The sequence below is a fragment of the Sus scrofa genome, chromosome 2 (assembly GCF_054392235.1).
Source record: "Sus scrofa isolate SSC_HxYL_T2T_F1_AM1 chromosome 2, Sscrofa_HxYL_maternal_Yorkshire_Landrace_v2.0, whole genome shotgun sequence".
NCBI lineage: Eukaryota > Metazoa > Chordata > Mammalia > Artiodactyla > Suidae > Sus > Sus scrofa.
The window spans coordinates 143,319,496-143,334,124 of record NC_139384.1 but is presented as its reverse complement, the minus strand read 5'-3'; the positions used below and the strand labels follow the sequence as shown (position 1 = coordinate 143,334,124).

General features: G+C 38.8%; 1 protein-coding gene across 2 annotated transcripts in view; it reads right to left on the bottom strand.

Annotated features, from left to right (window-relative positions):
- Nucleotides 1-8,362: 8,362 nt before the first annotated feature.
- The window catches only part of CHSY3 (chondroitin sulfate synthase 3), a 335,981-nt gene continuing 329,714 nt past the window's right edge, over nucleotides 8,363-14,629 (bottom strand). For both annotated transcript variants that reach the window (XM_085014517.1, XM_021084739.2), the window contains exon 3: nucleotides 8,363-10,768. In XM_085014517.1, coding sequence (XP_084870643.1) covers nucleotides 9,206-10,768 — 1,563 coding nt within the window. In that variant the 3' untranslated portion in view covers nucleotides 8,363-9,205. The remainder of the gene's footprint in view (nucleotides 10,769-14,629) is intronic.

Below are 14,629 nucleotides of genomic sequence, written 5' to 3'. Positions count from 1 at the left end.
AAAAAGACCAAAAAAAAAAAAAAAAAAAAAAAAAAAAAAGACAGAAAACAAAGTGGAAAAGGCTGGGGAGGGGGTTAATTAGGAACCTGAGATTAACAGATACATACTACTTTATATATAATAGATAAACAACAACTAGAGATATCGTATGGCACAGAGAACTATATTCAATTATCTCGTAACAACCTACGAAAGAATCTGAAAAAGAACAATGTGTATATATACATACAGCTGAATCATTTTGCTGTATGCCAGAAACTCATACAACATTGGAAATCAACTATACTTCTATTAAAAACACACCAAAAACGATGAATTTGGTAATTTCTAAAGCAATTTACAGTTTTTTAAATTACTTTCTGAAAAACAACACTTGGCTTCAACGGACTGCAAAAAGAGGTTGGCACTATGCATCTTTGATCTATTTTTAAGATAAAATAGACTTTTTCAAAAAGAACCCTAATGATTAATAAAACATGTTATTAAATATCCATTGAAAGAATTTTTAAATATGTAATATACTATTACAGCTTCTGAAGATGCTGAAGAAATCAACTAGAATGAAAAATGAATTCAGCTGTTTTGCCAACGAGAACAGGAGGAATAATGAACTGCAGGTTAGAGGTTCTCACACAGGAACGAGTTCCTTCTAAAGAAAGAGGTACCAGTATCAAAGAGGAAAAGAACAAAGCAAATACAGAAATATACACAAATGCACAAGAGAGGGTCATTTCATGCACTTTTCTCTAAAAGGCTTTCAATTTCCGTTGCAGCTAACTTTTCATAAAGAAATTTAAAACTCAAAATTCCTTTTCTGAGAATGCCCAGAGAAATTATACCTGCGACTGACTCACAACAGGAATTTTTTCACCAAAAATAAACTGTCATGGATTGTCCCAGAATATCTATTGTTTCATAAACGACTGACAGTTTCCCAAATGATTCACAGTCAAAAATTATTTCGTGAAATAATAATTATACGATTAAGAGTATCTGTGAGCTATTAGAGTGAAAACTATGAAGCATACATCTTAATATGTCTGATACATTTATTGACGAAGTTCAGTGAATTAGGCATTTTAAAAGCATATATAAAATTATATGAGTTCATTCCAAAACTGCATTCTGTGGAGTTTTAAAGTCTTTTTTCAAGATACTTGTCCCACTATCTGTGACTCTCTTTTCCATAAACTAATTCTTTAAGATGTTTTGAAAACATAAATTTTAGTATTATGGAGAACCCAGTCTTTTGGTAGAGATTGTTCCTATGGAGGCAGTGGTTTGGGGTTCCCGTTGTGGCTCAGGGGTTAATAAACCCGACTAGTATCCAAGAGGACGCGGGTTCCATCCCTGATCTTGCTCAGTGGGTTAGGGATCTGGCGTTGCCGTGAGCAGTGGTGTAGGTCACAGACGTGGCTTGGATCCGGCCTTGCTGTGGCTGTGGTGTAGGCTGGCAGCTATAGCTCTGATTCAACCCCTACCTGGTAAACCTCCATATGCTGTGGATGCAGCCCCTAAAAAAGACAAAAAGACAAAAAAAAAAAAAAAAAAAGAACATTGAAGAGAAAGAGATGTTACTTGGTATATCGTCTCAGATAAGGCATTAGCATATGTTTGTTATGCGAAGGAACAGTGGGGAGGAAAGAGAGAGGGAAATTCACTTTGCTCACCTATAGAATCCTGACAGTGGTACCTGCTTTAGAGTTGGTGACGCTCAGAGTTGATGGTTTCCCTTATAACCGTTCAGAGGAAGCAAGCGCTTAGTGAACAAGAGCTGTTTTGCTGATAAAATGTGGAGTCAAATAACAAACAAATCATGTTGCCATTTCCCCTTCCTTAATAAAACAGCTTCCTACAAGAAGTGAAAAAATGGGAGAAACATTTGGAGATGGAGAAAACTTTCCCTAAATCAACTGCATTTTGCCTCAGGGGCAAGTGTAAAAGAAAAGTCAAATGATTGACAGCAATAATGGTTCTTTGCCTTCTGAGCCCTTTCTGAGCTTGGAGCCTTTTAAAAAGAATTCTGCTGGGTTTAGGTAGACTGTGAAAAAGTAAACATTATTGATTTGGGGGAAAACATAGTAATAACTGTATAAATCATACCATTATTTGATATTATTACCTCCATATAATAATGTCTTACCAGAAATAAAATATATTTTTTATTTTTTTGTCTTTTTAGGGCCACACCTGTGGCACATGGAGATTCCCAGGCTAGGGGTCAAATTGGAGCTACAGCTGCCGGCCTACACCACAGCCACAGCAACGTGGGATCTGAGCCTCGTCTGAGACTTACAGCACAGCTCACAGCAATGCTGGATCCTTAACCCACTGAACGAGGCCAGGGATCGAACCTGCATCTTCATGGAAACTAGCCAGATTTGTTTCCTCTGAGCCATGATGGGAACTCCCAGAAAAAAATAGTATACAATATATGCAAAGACAAAATGATTTCTAAGGATATACATTTTTATTCATGAAATCTTCTTTCTTTTAAATGACTAAATAATGAATTCAGTAAATATTTTGATGCAATGCTTTTTCCCTTAAAGTATGTGCCTGAATTTAATGTTGAACAGATTAATTGCGAAGTTGGAAGCACTTGGAGGGGATCCAAGAGTTTCAAACTTCTCTGCTTTCAGTTTCTAGCATAAGCACTCAAGAGGCAGCATAAGATCCATGCCCTTGGGATTCCAGTTGGCTAACAAGAAGGAGAAATAACTCCAGCATCCTTTAAATAGAGTGGAGTTGCTAATGAAAAGAGTTGAAAATCAGGTTCACTTCAGCCTTCAAGCTCATGATTTATACAACAGTAACGTCTCAAAACCAGTACTAAAAACTTGTAGTCTAAACATTAGATAGCTTGTGGCAAATAGTTCTTAGGTACAGAAGACTCCTAAGAATCCACTGGTAGTCAAAAGGAAGAAAACAAAACAAAAAGCGAGTCATCGGCATATTAGAATGGCATGAAAACTAGGAGGCAAGTGACAAGGAATAATGCAAGGACACACAATGCACAGCCCCCACTGCTCCCCCATTTTCTTATTATTATGCTTTCAATTAAAATTGTATTTATCACCTATGAAATGTGTTCCTTGTACAGATAAGTATTGGAGCCACTTTGGTGGATACAGGAGGAAAAAATTAACTTGCAGCTGATTGTGGTGACAGAATATTTTGTAGATTAGATACAGAAAGTTAGTAACCCTAAAGGCGTGGTATGAATGTTCATTTTTAGATGAACTTTCGGCCCAAGTTATTTTTGACTGATGTCAAGTTGAACACAATGTCAGAATCAAGATGCAAGAACCAAGGCAGAGTCATAGTTCCTCATCTGAAATTCAGCTCCAATCTCAGCTTCTGCTTGGCATCTACACACACTTCTCCCTACTTGGATATAATGTCAAAATGTGATGTTTGTGGGAATTTAGGAGATAGGACTTAGGGCAGAACTGAGAAGGAGATGGAGAACAGCCCCTCGGGAAGAATCCTGATAGTAGCGAGAGGTTTGCTTTCAGGAAATGCATATTGTCAGTCTTAGAGTTTTTACTTGAGAGCATTGTCCCTTAGCAAGTTCTCCATAAATATTTGCTAATTGGTTAACGTTACCAGTAAGAGCAACTACTCTAGGGGGAAAAAAAATAAAAAGCTTCTTTCTTTTCCTCCTGAAGTCTTTCTTTTTATAGTAGGTCCAATTTAAATAAAGACTTGTTCTTAGAATCGTATACTTACTGATTCCTTCAGAACTGATTCTGTAAATAAAGACTGCGGTTTGGGTGGTCATAGAAGAGCGAGAATGCACACCAGTGCACGATGGATAATCAAAACTCACCAACCTCAGCTTTTCTACCAACCCATGGACTAATGAATACATACTGACGGAATTGTATTGAAATAAAATCCTGCATGGAATAGGATTCCACATATGGCACGGATGTTGGCAGCTTCTGACGTGAGACAGGAAGAAGGAAGTAGGCAATTGGATGTCAACTGGAAGACAACACTAGAATATCCTGGCATCTTTGTGCCGGTGCCAGGTGGTTTGCTGCCTGCTGCAGATGTGAATGAATCACCACCTGGGGGCATGAATTACGGCTCATGTCTCATCAACTCACCATCTGTTGAGCCAATGTTGGCAGCGTGACTGGTGCCTGAGTGAGGCTGTGGGGCACGGAGGCAGAGCCCACTGGCATTTTCTGGGCCCCCATCCTGCCTCTACTGCTGCTACTGCTCGAAAACGGAAGGTTTAGGAGCATTGTGACTTCAGCACAGACAGACTACCCCTCCTGTATATTGGACAATAATTAGGATGCTAATAAAATTGCAGATGAGGAAGCTAGGCCAGTCAGCAGCACTAAGAACTGATAATAGATTCCTTTATTATCTCTCAGGACACTACTTTGCCCAGGAATATCCATAATTGCAGACAACTCTGAAGAGATAGGCTATCAACATTTAGGCACAAATGGGAGTTGATGTGGACAATACCCCAGATCACTTGCAGGCCCCTCTTAGACAGAGGGGTCCCTGTGGTAAGGCATGCTCAGTTTCTATCACCTGCAGGACCAGAGATACAGAGCCTCGATAAGGCGGCAGGTGGTAGGGAAGGAAAGGCAGCTTGACCACATAAGGTAAAGTGCACTTATGCCCTCATCCCCCCAAGCAAATCCCATCATTACAGCCAGATCAACCTACACATATTTTCCCTGGTGAAACATATTTTCTATGCAGTGAAAAGAGGAAAGGAAGAGACATCAAGGTCACCTTTGAGGTCCAAGGCTACCTTAGGCTATTGCCTAAAGGACAAGGCAATCCTAGGTGAGGGCTCCACAGGCCTGGCTGCACTACAGGCCTCTCATCAGGGCAATTCATCCTGTTAAAAAGGGGCCTCACATTCTGGAGTCTGCTCCTGGAAGAAGGAATTGCCTGGGTTAATCTGAAAATGCAACCGTGTAAAACCAACCTGGCCCACTCATGGGGCTGCTGACTAGAGCCAGGCTCCAGCTTTCTTAGGTTAAACACAGAGGGACCTTATAACTTACCTTTCGGTGAGCATTTACTCTCTTGGGTGGACTATCAGTGCACATGGTTGGGTGTTTCATTCCAGAAGTTTCCATCTATTAAATAAGGTACAAAGGGCTTGGCTCTCAGAACAACTGCAGCTCTGACAAAGCTGCATCATGCTAAGTCTGTAAGGGGAAAGTGACAGAAATAGGCCATTATATAGTGGTGCTCATGGAAGACAGCTCTGTACTCAGCTGGCTGAGCCCACACAGAAGGGCTGCTGCTGGCAGCAGGAATTCGGAACATTTTTTTCCCCTGCTGGCTAAGGTCCAATGACTAGGGAGCAGGTAGACAAAAGATACCCTTCCCAACACGGTGCTACTCAGAGGGAGCTGGCAACGTGGGGGAAGGCTAGATTTAAAGCCTGAAGAGACTCTAATGGAGCAAAAGATCAGCAAATTTATCTCTGTCTAGAGCAAGCACAGAGCAGAAACAAGCTGAATGATGGATCCAACATGGCTATGGCATCAGCTGGACCTTTGCTCCCCCACTGTCCCCACATCCCAACAACTGAGAAGCCATGGGTTAGAGTGGAAAGACAGGTGCTTCCACTTCAGACAGCAATCAACGTAAACCTTAACTTTACAGTGTGCCAACTGTGTGAATCCAGGACAAGTTACCACATCACTCATGGCCTCAGTTGCCATGTCTATTGAATGAAGAAAATAGTTTCAATATTCTGAGAGTTTTTGTGGGGATTACATTTAAAAGGACACTATAAGCAGAGTTCCCGTCGTGGCTCGGTGGTTAACAAATCTGACTAGGAACCATGAGGTTGCGGGTTTGATCTCTGGCCTTGCTTAGTGGGTTAAGGATCCAGAGTTGCCATGAGCTGTGGTGTAGGTTGCAGACGCAGCATGGATCCCGCCTTGCTGTGGCTCTGGCGTAGGCTGGTGGCTATAGCTCCGATTAGACCCCTAGCCTGGGAACCTCCATATGCCGCAGGAGTGGCCCTAGAAAAGGCAAGAAGACAATAAATAAATAAAAATTAAAAAATAAAAGGACACTATAAGCAAAATGCATAGTGTTGTGCTGAGTGAACAGAAGATGACCAGTAAGAGGATGCTGAAATTGATGGAACTGAGCTGACATTTAAGTAGAACATCCAGAGCTGTCCAAATAAGGTAGTGCCAGTAATGTAATTCCATTGTGCTTGAGGCTGCCTTCACATTGTGCTGCCTTTTAACCATGGAATTTGAAATAATAGCTCCTATATGAATGGGAAAACTCTGTTTTACTAGTATCATTCCAATAAATTTTCAGTCAAAAAATACTGAAGTACCTAAAAAAAAATCATAGGAAAGCTTAATTCAAAATTATAAAATAGCATTTAAATGCACTTACGTAATTTCAGTATAATGTCCATGTGTGTAATTCAGTTCAAGTGAGATCTCTGCATTCCCCCCCTTGTTTCATCAGCAAAATTTCATCAGTATAATGCAGAATGCCACTTCATCCCCAGACAGGTGCCTCGTGACTCTAAGACTTGAAGTGGTTTAAACAAGGCCTTTGCCTTTATCCCTCCCTAAAACTCTGTTATTTCTTTTTTTTTTTTTTTTTTTTTTTTTGTCTTTTGTTGTTGTTGTTGTTGCTATTTCTTGGGCCGCTCCCGCGGCATATGGAGGTTCCCAGGCCAGGGGGTGAATCGGAGCTGTAGCCACCGGCCTATGCCAGAGCCACAGCAACGCGGGATCCGAGCCGCGTCTGCAACCTACACCACAGCTCACGGCAATGCCGGATCGTTAACCCACTGAGCAAGGGCAGGGACCGAACCCGCAACCTCATGGTTCCTAGTCGGATTCGTTAACCACTGCGCCACGACAGGAACGCCTTTTTTTTTTTTTTTTATTTCAGTCGTTTAAGTTAAAGAACAGACCCTGATGTCTTTTCTCCATCAATAAAATCATTAATGACTATTATTTAGTAATAGATCTTCCCCAATGACTATCTTTATTGAATGTTAATATATTTACTGTCAGCAAAATACAACTTGCAAAGGAGCTAAGAAACATAAAGTAGGAAAATAAGCTATTAGACTGAAGGCCAGAGACAACATGAGAGCAGAGATCAAGTCTGAACTGTTGGCCTTGTCAAGATTTTTACCATCTAAAGTGCCATTAATTCCTTTCCAATGAATCTTAACATTATGAAGATTATATGTTTTTAGTCAAAGAAAGTTCCATGGATGATACTTGCCACAATATTAAGCAATATTATTATTACCATTATTTTTATTTTTGGCTGCCCTACAGCATGTGGTACTCCTGGGCCAGGGATCAGAGCTGAGCCACAGCCATTAACTAAGCCGCAGCTGTGGCAACATCAGATCCTTAACCCCCTGTACCTGGCCGGGGACCAATCCCGTGCCCTAGCGCTCCCATGGTGTTGCTGATCCAAAATGTCTTCACTAAACGAGATTGTTACCATGTAAGGAACTCAGTACTAAGGCAAATGCTAGACGGCCTCCTGGCAATCAGTTCCAAATAATGATAACAACTTAACACAGCCTTCAAATCAGTTTTGATGCAAATTTTAGTGTTCTTATGTTATAAAAGAAAACCAAAGGGTAGAACTGTGTGTACAAAATGTGAAAAACTAATGTCTTTTCTGCTTATGAAACATTAGAAAGCCATGCACACAGACATACAGACACTTACAATGGCGATTACGTGGGACTGAGGACAGGTGTGGGGGAAGAGGGAGTGAGACTGACAGCTACAGATATTTAAAATTTGTGTTTGATTTGGGAACTATGCAAAGGCATTCCCTATTTACAAAATGAAATTTTAAAAATACGCCCTCCTAAGATCTTCTTGTACAGATTTTCACTTTTTTCTTACATTTCTTGAATAAGATTATATTTTTTTCACAAACTGGGCACCAATGAGTCAGTTTTAAAGAAGAACGATATATGAAATTAAATGATATTTCCCTGTGTTCCACAAACTGCAATATTACAGTCATAAAACTAATTTTATATTCACAATTTCCCCCATTTGTCTTTGTATCTTTGCGTCATCTTCCAACCCATATTAAAGACCATTTCTGACCTGTTTGTGCTTCCGTGTGATCATGAAGCTGAGACTGAGGAAGAATACTTACCCTGGACTGTAAATGACTAAATATAAAACGGCTCATTTTCATCACTGATGAAGGCTAGATCTTAAAGCCTGATGATACAAATAGCACGCCCGTGTCTCTTATTAACTTTTCCAGCCTGTGTAGCAAGCACGTGTTGGTGACTATGACCAGTAAATACATCAAATATGACTAAAAGGAAACAACACACATTGTTCAGTGTTTTTGAAAAAGAATACTGTTATACCTGTGTTTTATTATAAATAACCAGGTTCTGTCATAGTTTATCTTCTTGCCAGCAAATGAAGGACATTGTTTCATAAAGCTTCTAAAATGTACATGAATATTTAATTAAATCATATTTCCTTGAGAAAATAAAGTTCATTCGCATTTATAGCAGACAGTTGTGAGGAGCACATAATTGTCATAAGACCAGGGTAGCCAGTACCGGTTGCTTGTGGAACAAAACTCCTCAATTTTTAAAACTTTTTTTAAAAAATAAACATACAATCATAAGTGTTCATTTACTTTAAAAATTCTAAAGATGAAGAAAATTATTGTCTATATATTTAAGTCCTTGTATAAATTACAAAACTCAAGTTTATGTTACAGAGTCCCTTCCTCAAGGAAGCATAAAGCACTTTTGTGGTACCTTTCACCAGTAAATATTCGTATCACATTGAATTTGACAAACAAAAGAAAAGTCGATATTGCATCTTTAAGCCCCAAGAGAACATTCTTCTAAGCTGTCTCTCGTGATGAATGAGCTTCAAAAGTCATTTGATTGCCACGATTTAACTCAATCTCAAATAACGATATACAAAAGTAATACACACATTGACTTCAGTAGAAATCTGAAATATCAGTGAACTGCAGACTCTTCTTGTTTGAGGTCAACAAACACCCTTTGGAAGACAACCAAGAGTAGTTTAAGACCAGGACAACAAAATAAAATTATAACAATAATAATTATAATAATAAAAATAATAATAAAATAAAAATAACAACAACCAACAATGAGGTAAACTCCCCTTTAAAAAGGCAAAATGTGTTGCCTGGACTGTCAGGAGAGAGTTCGATTGTACCTGACACCCAAGTGTTTTTCCAACCACAGTTCGGCCAGTTGCATGGTTGAGGCGAAAGTACTTGCCTTGGATCCTAAGCACATCTTATACTGCTTAGGGTCCAAGTTAGGGTCACAATGAACCGGATGGAAAATATGCACCACTCCTACTTCTTGACTTCTGAAGGGCCTTAAGCCAGATAGAATAACTTTATTGTAGAGATCTACATCTTCCAGTCCCCAGCCTTGTATTGAGGTATCAAATCCACCTGCACCCAGAAGATCACTTTTATAAATACAGGTAATTCCATATCCATAGTCTCTCCAAAATCCAGTCTTCTTTGAGAAGGCAAAGTCATCATCAGGAGGAGGATTTCCCCCGTAGGTTACCTTTGGGTCATACTGGCTAAAGATGATGGGGTAATACACCTGTTGTCCCTGAATTGTATTGTCTCTACATCGTTGGAGAAAGTCTCCTCTGAAGATCAAGTCAACATCACAAAATAGCAGCAAAGTATCATTGTCAAACTGGGAAGATCCCATTTCAAGACCAAGACCTCTGGAAAACTCCCCCTTCATGGGGATCAGGGTCATTTCTGCTTTAGGGTACTTGTTTTGATATTCCTGTATCAGCTCAATATGCTTGGAGGAATCTTGGCCAGAATCCTTACTGAAAAGGATGATGACCAGCTTTACATTCTGCTTTGGGATAAGACAAGTGTTTTCAAAGTTCTCCATGAATCGCAAAAAAATGTCATACCTTCCAATGAGAGGAACAAGAATGTGTATTTTCTTTTCACTGTGCCCTCCCATTTCTTTGGCACCTTGAAAAGAAGAGAGTATCTTTAAAGAATTAGATATAAAGGAGAATGACTGCGTGTCACTGTTAATGCTCTCTACAAGAGTGTTGACATCCAGCTCTTCAATTTCTCTAAAGAAAGGCTTGCTGAACAGCTGCTGGAGATAGGCATGACGTCTTACTGGCACAGTCAGTTTCCTCCCCTTGTGTCTTTTGTATAAAAGGAGTAAATCCAAAATGTACTCCACCCCATGCATGGGATCAACCCTGCGGTAGCCGTACTGAATTTCCTTGAAGTCAATGAGCCGTCCTCTACTCTTGGCATTCTCATTGATCATCTCCATCACCTGCAGGACAGTGTCATCCAGTGCTGTTCTCAGAATGCTGTTGATGTTTTGTCGAGGAGGCTGGTTCTCAGATGCCGAGTAAAGGAGCTTTCCGGTCAGGAACTCCCATTCTATCACTTCATCTCTCTCTCGAGGCTGGAAGTGGTTGAAAGAAGGCATCACTCCCAGCTGCTGGTCTTCTTTGCTCACTTCGCTGTTACTGAGCTTGCTCATCAGAGCGCTCTCCCGGTGGAGCTGGATGGTGCGGTAGCGAAGTTCAGAAATTTTGCGGCTGAGCATGTAATTATGAAGCCTGTATTGGTAGGCGGGTCTTTTGTTTGGATGAAGTGTTATGGCTGCATGGATTTTGCTATTGTGAAGGTCTTGGATATAACCTTTTCGATTGTGTTCATAATTTTCATGGAACAGTTGCTGCATCTGAAAAGTAGAAGGAAATTGAGATGTTAGGGTAAACTGAAAAAGAAAATAAGCAATAAACGAAAACGTTTAAATTGAAACTCTTAATAAAATTATTCATATGGTATTTACAACAGAAATGATGTGTAGAATTTATATTGAAAATAGTTTTAAATTTGTCAAATTCATATGCTACAACACTGCAAATTAATCTGTTACTTAATATGCAAATGCTGCAACCTAACTTCTAGCTAGATATTTGAAATAAAGCATCTTTTCATGTTTTCTTTCATCTATTTACTCTGAAACCAACTCAAAATATCAAAGAAAGTAGGAACTGACTATATACAAAACCCCATAATGAATCATTGTGAGGATAAGACAGAGTGAGTAGAGTATGGATTTTCCAAAACAGGTTCACCTTGAGGAGCAAACCCAATGCCCTGTTGCTTGGAATGGAAATATCAGCCCCAGAGGAAATCTACATTTTATTTACCATCTTGATACACCATCCTTACAGAGAAAGTTCTTGGTAAAGTAAGGTGGGACAGAAACGGTATTGATCTACATGGCCTATCTAAAGGATTGCATCCAAAATTAGACATGCTTGGCATCCCCATAAGCCAGAAAAGCTCTCAGCTCATCTAGAAAAAGCTTACAACCTCAGGCAGAAACAAAAATGAGATCACACTTCAAACTGTCACCTGACTCCTTTGCTAGTCAATAAAGAAATCTTCATCACACCTATTCAAGATAAGTCCCAATGGGAGAGGGGAAGGAGGTGGAGGGAGAGGGGAAGGGAGGTGGAGGGAGAGGAGAAGGAGAGCCAGCAGCAGCAGCAGCATGAGATATCTGCAAATATACTGGTAATCAAGAGGAAAGGAATACTGCCAACTTAAGACTACATGTCCAAAGCAGGGGAAAATTACAGACAAAACAAATTAAGGACAGTACAATCTCCATCCTCTCGCCACAAAAAAAGAACTCAAGGAATATATAAATAAGCTAAAGAAGATAAACAAAAATATTGCCACATTACAAGAAGCCTAAAAAGAGATTTGTGAAAAACATGGGAAGAAGGCATTTGAGAAAATATAATGAAATGATATAGAAGTTTAAAAGATAAGTTAAAAGTTTGGGGTTATATATCTATATGCACACATATAGAAATGCATATATTTTATGTATATTTAAACGTTTGTATATATATATGTGCAATAAATAAAATTTTGTTAAAACTCTGAGTATTTATTTACTATATCTAAATATATGATAAATGAATAAAAATATGTACATGAAATATATTTGAGGAACATATTTCCCTTAAAATAAAGGAAGATATATATCTATGTGCAATTAGGCCAAGAGAAAAAAAAAAAAGCAAAATAAACAAACAAAAAAAAACCCACTTTGGCTGTAAGTTAGAAAAGAGTGAATCTTACCCCAACATTCTCTATAGCAACATGCACAAGAAAAACCATAAAGCACTGCCAAAGAAGACCTCAAGGAAGCAAATTATCCTCAACTAACTTGAGAGCTCAAGTGATACTGTGAAAAATATACAGTGCCTCACATGGAAGAACCTGTGGCAGATTTGTGGTGAGAAATTCTCCGACACTTCTCCCATTGAGAGGGAGCGGTCCCTGTCCCTTTACTCTATTGCTACTTTAACTTAGAGACTACAGTAGAAATGACAGTCCACCGTTCTGCACACTGGCAGTGCCCACTTGTCTTGTTGAACTGCCACTCGACAAAAGCCACTGAGTACCAAGTCTGCATTATTTAGATCCCTTATTGCTGGCCGGGAGCATCCATAAAATGTGGTACAGCAGATTCGCGCTTGTTCCAATCTCAGCACCAGGAAAGAAGATGTTCATATTGCTCTTTAACACAGTAAGGAAGTTCACTTCTATTTCTAGTTTGTTAAGATTTTTGTCATGAATGAATTTTGAAGCCGATAAAAGTTTTTTTCTGTATCCATGGAGGATTACGTAATATTTCTTTTTTTTTTTTTCGGTTAACATGGTGGATTGCACTGACTCATGTTCTAATATTAAACCACCATTGTATTCCTTGAATAAACCCAACATGATTCTGATCGAATATCCTCTTTATATATAGTTGGAATATATTTGCACATATTATTTTTAAAATTTACAGTGAGAATCTAATTGTCCCCAATTTGGTATCCCCAACTTGATATATAGATTCAAGGCAATTCCAATACAAATCTCACCATTTTTAAATAAGAATATGGTGCTGTTGATATGAACAGGTTAATTCTAAAATTTATGTGGAAATGAAAAGTCAAGGATGTTCAAGACAATCTTAAAAAGATACATTACAGATCAAAAGTTACAGAAATTTAGATAGTATGATATTGGTACAAGGATTAAGAAATGGGATCAAAGGATCAAAACGGGCCTAGACAAACCTGCACATGAGAGAGGGTTTATGACCTAAGACAAGTGTGATAGTGGACAGAAGAGGAATGGTGGGCTTTTCAATAAGTAGATAGTCATATGGAAAAATGTAAAAATCTCACCCCTAGATCTCATAATTAAAAAATCAATACCAGATAGATTCTTGATATAAAAACGAAAGGTTACTTTTTTTTCTAAAAGTTAACACAAAAAATATCTGCATCACTTTTGATTAGGTGAATATTCTTAATAGGACACAGGTACTAATCGTAAAAATAGACTGACACTTTGGATTACATTAAAATTAAGAACTCTGTTTCTCATAGACACCATTAAGAGATTATAAAAAGTAAACGACAGAGTGGGAGAAGTAATATTTTGTTTTGTTGTCTTTTTTAGGGCTGCACTCGTGGAATATGTTGATTCCCAGGCTAGGGCTCCAATCAGAGCTACAGCTGCTGGCCTACACCAGAGCCACAGCAACGCCGGATGCTTAACCCACTGAGCCAGGCCAGGGATTGAACCCACAACCTCATGGTTCCTAGTTGAATTCGTTTCTGCTGCGCCATGATGGGAACTCCAAAACGTAAACTACAGAGTGGGAGAAGATATTTTTAATAGATATTTCCAAAAAGGACTAATGCCCAGAATAAATAATTAACTTGTATGAGATAGAAGGGAAGAACAATCCTAGTTGAAAAAGGGGCAAAAAATCTTGAATGGGCACTTCGCAAAAGAGAATATGTAGAAGTTCAATAAACACACAAAACCTTTCTCTAGCTCATTCATCATTAGGATAATGCAATTTAAGGTCACAATGTGCTATTAGCCTAAAAAATGGCTAATGGCTGATACTGCGTGGTCAACATAGCAGAAGATTTGGAACTCTCACATACTGCTGGTAAGACCATAACTTGGCTCAAATACTCAGGGAAACTGTACTGACTAAAATGACTATAACTTTCCCTGTGACTCAGCAATTCTATTCTTAGATATATGTCCAATATAAATACATACATACACATCTAAAAGAATGTGTGTGTGTGTGTGTGTGTGTGTGTGTGTGTGAAATTTCACAGTAGCATTATCCATAATGCCCCCAGACTGAAAACAACCTGAACGTACATCAAGAATGGAAGAGATAAATAAATATGCTGGAAAACAATACAGCAATTAAAATAAATAAAATCCTATTACAACAACATGGACATATCTCACAAATGAAAGAGACCATGTACAAAAGAATACATATTGCATGATTCTATTCCTATGAAATTCAGAAACCTATGCTGTTAGCTATATGAAGAGTGATCAAAAAGCAAGAAAATGGGCAGGGAGCTCTGGAGTACTGGTAATGCTCTATTTGTCGATGAAGGTCATGGTTACACACATACATTTAATGTGAGAACATTCACTGAATTGCTACTTAAGATATGTTTGTTTATTCTCCAGTTAACAA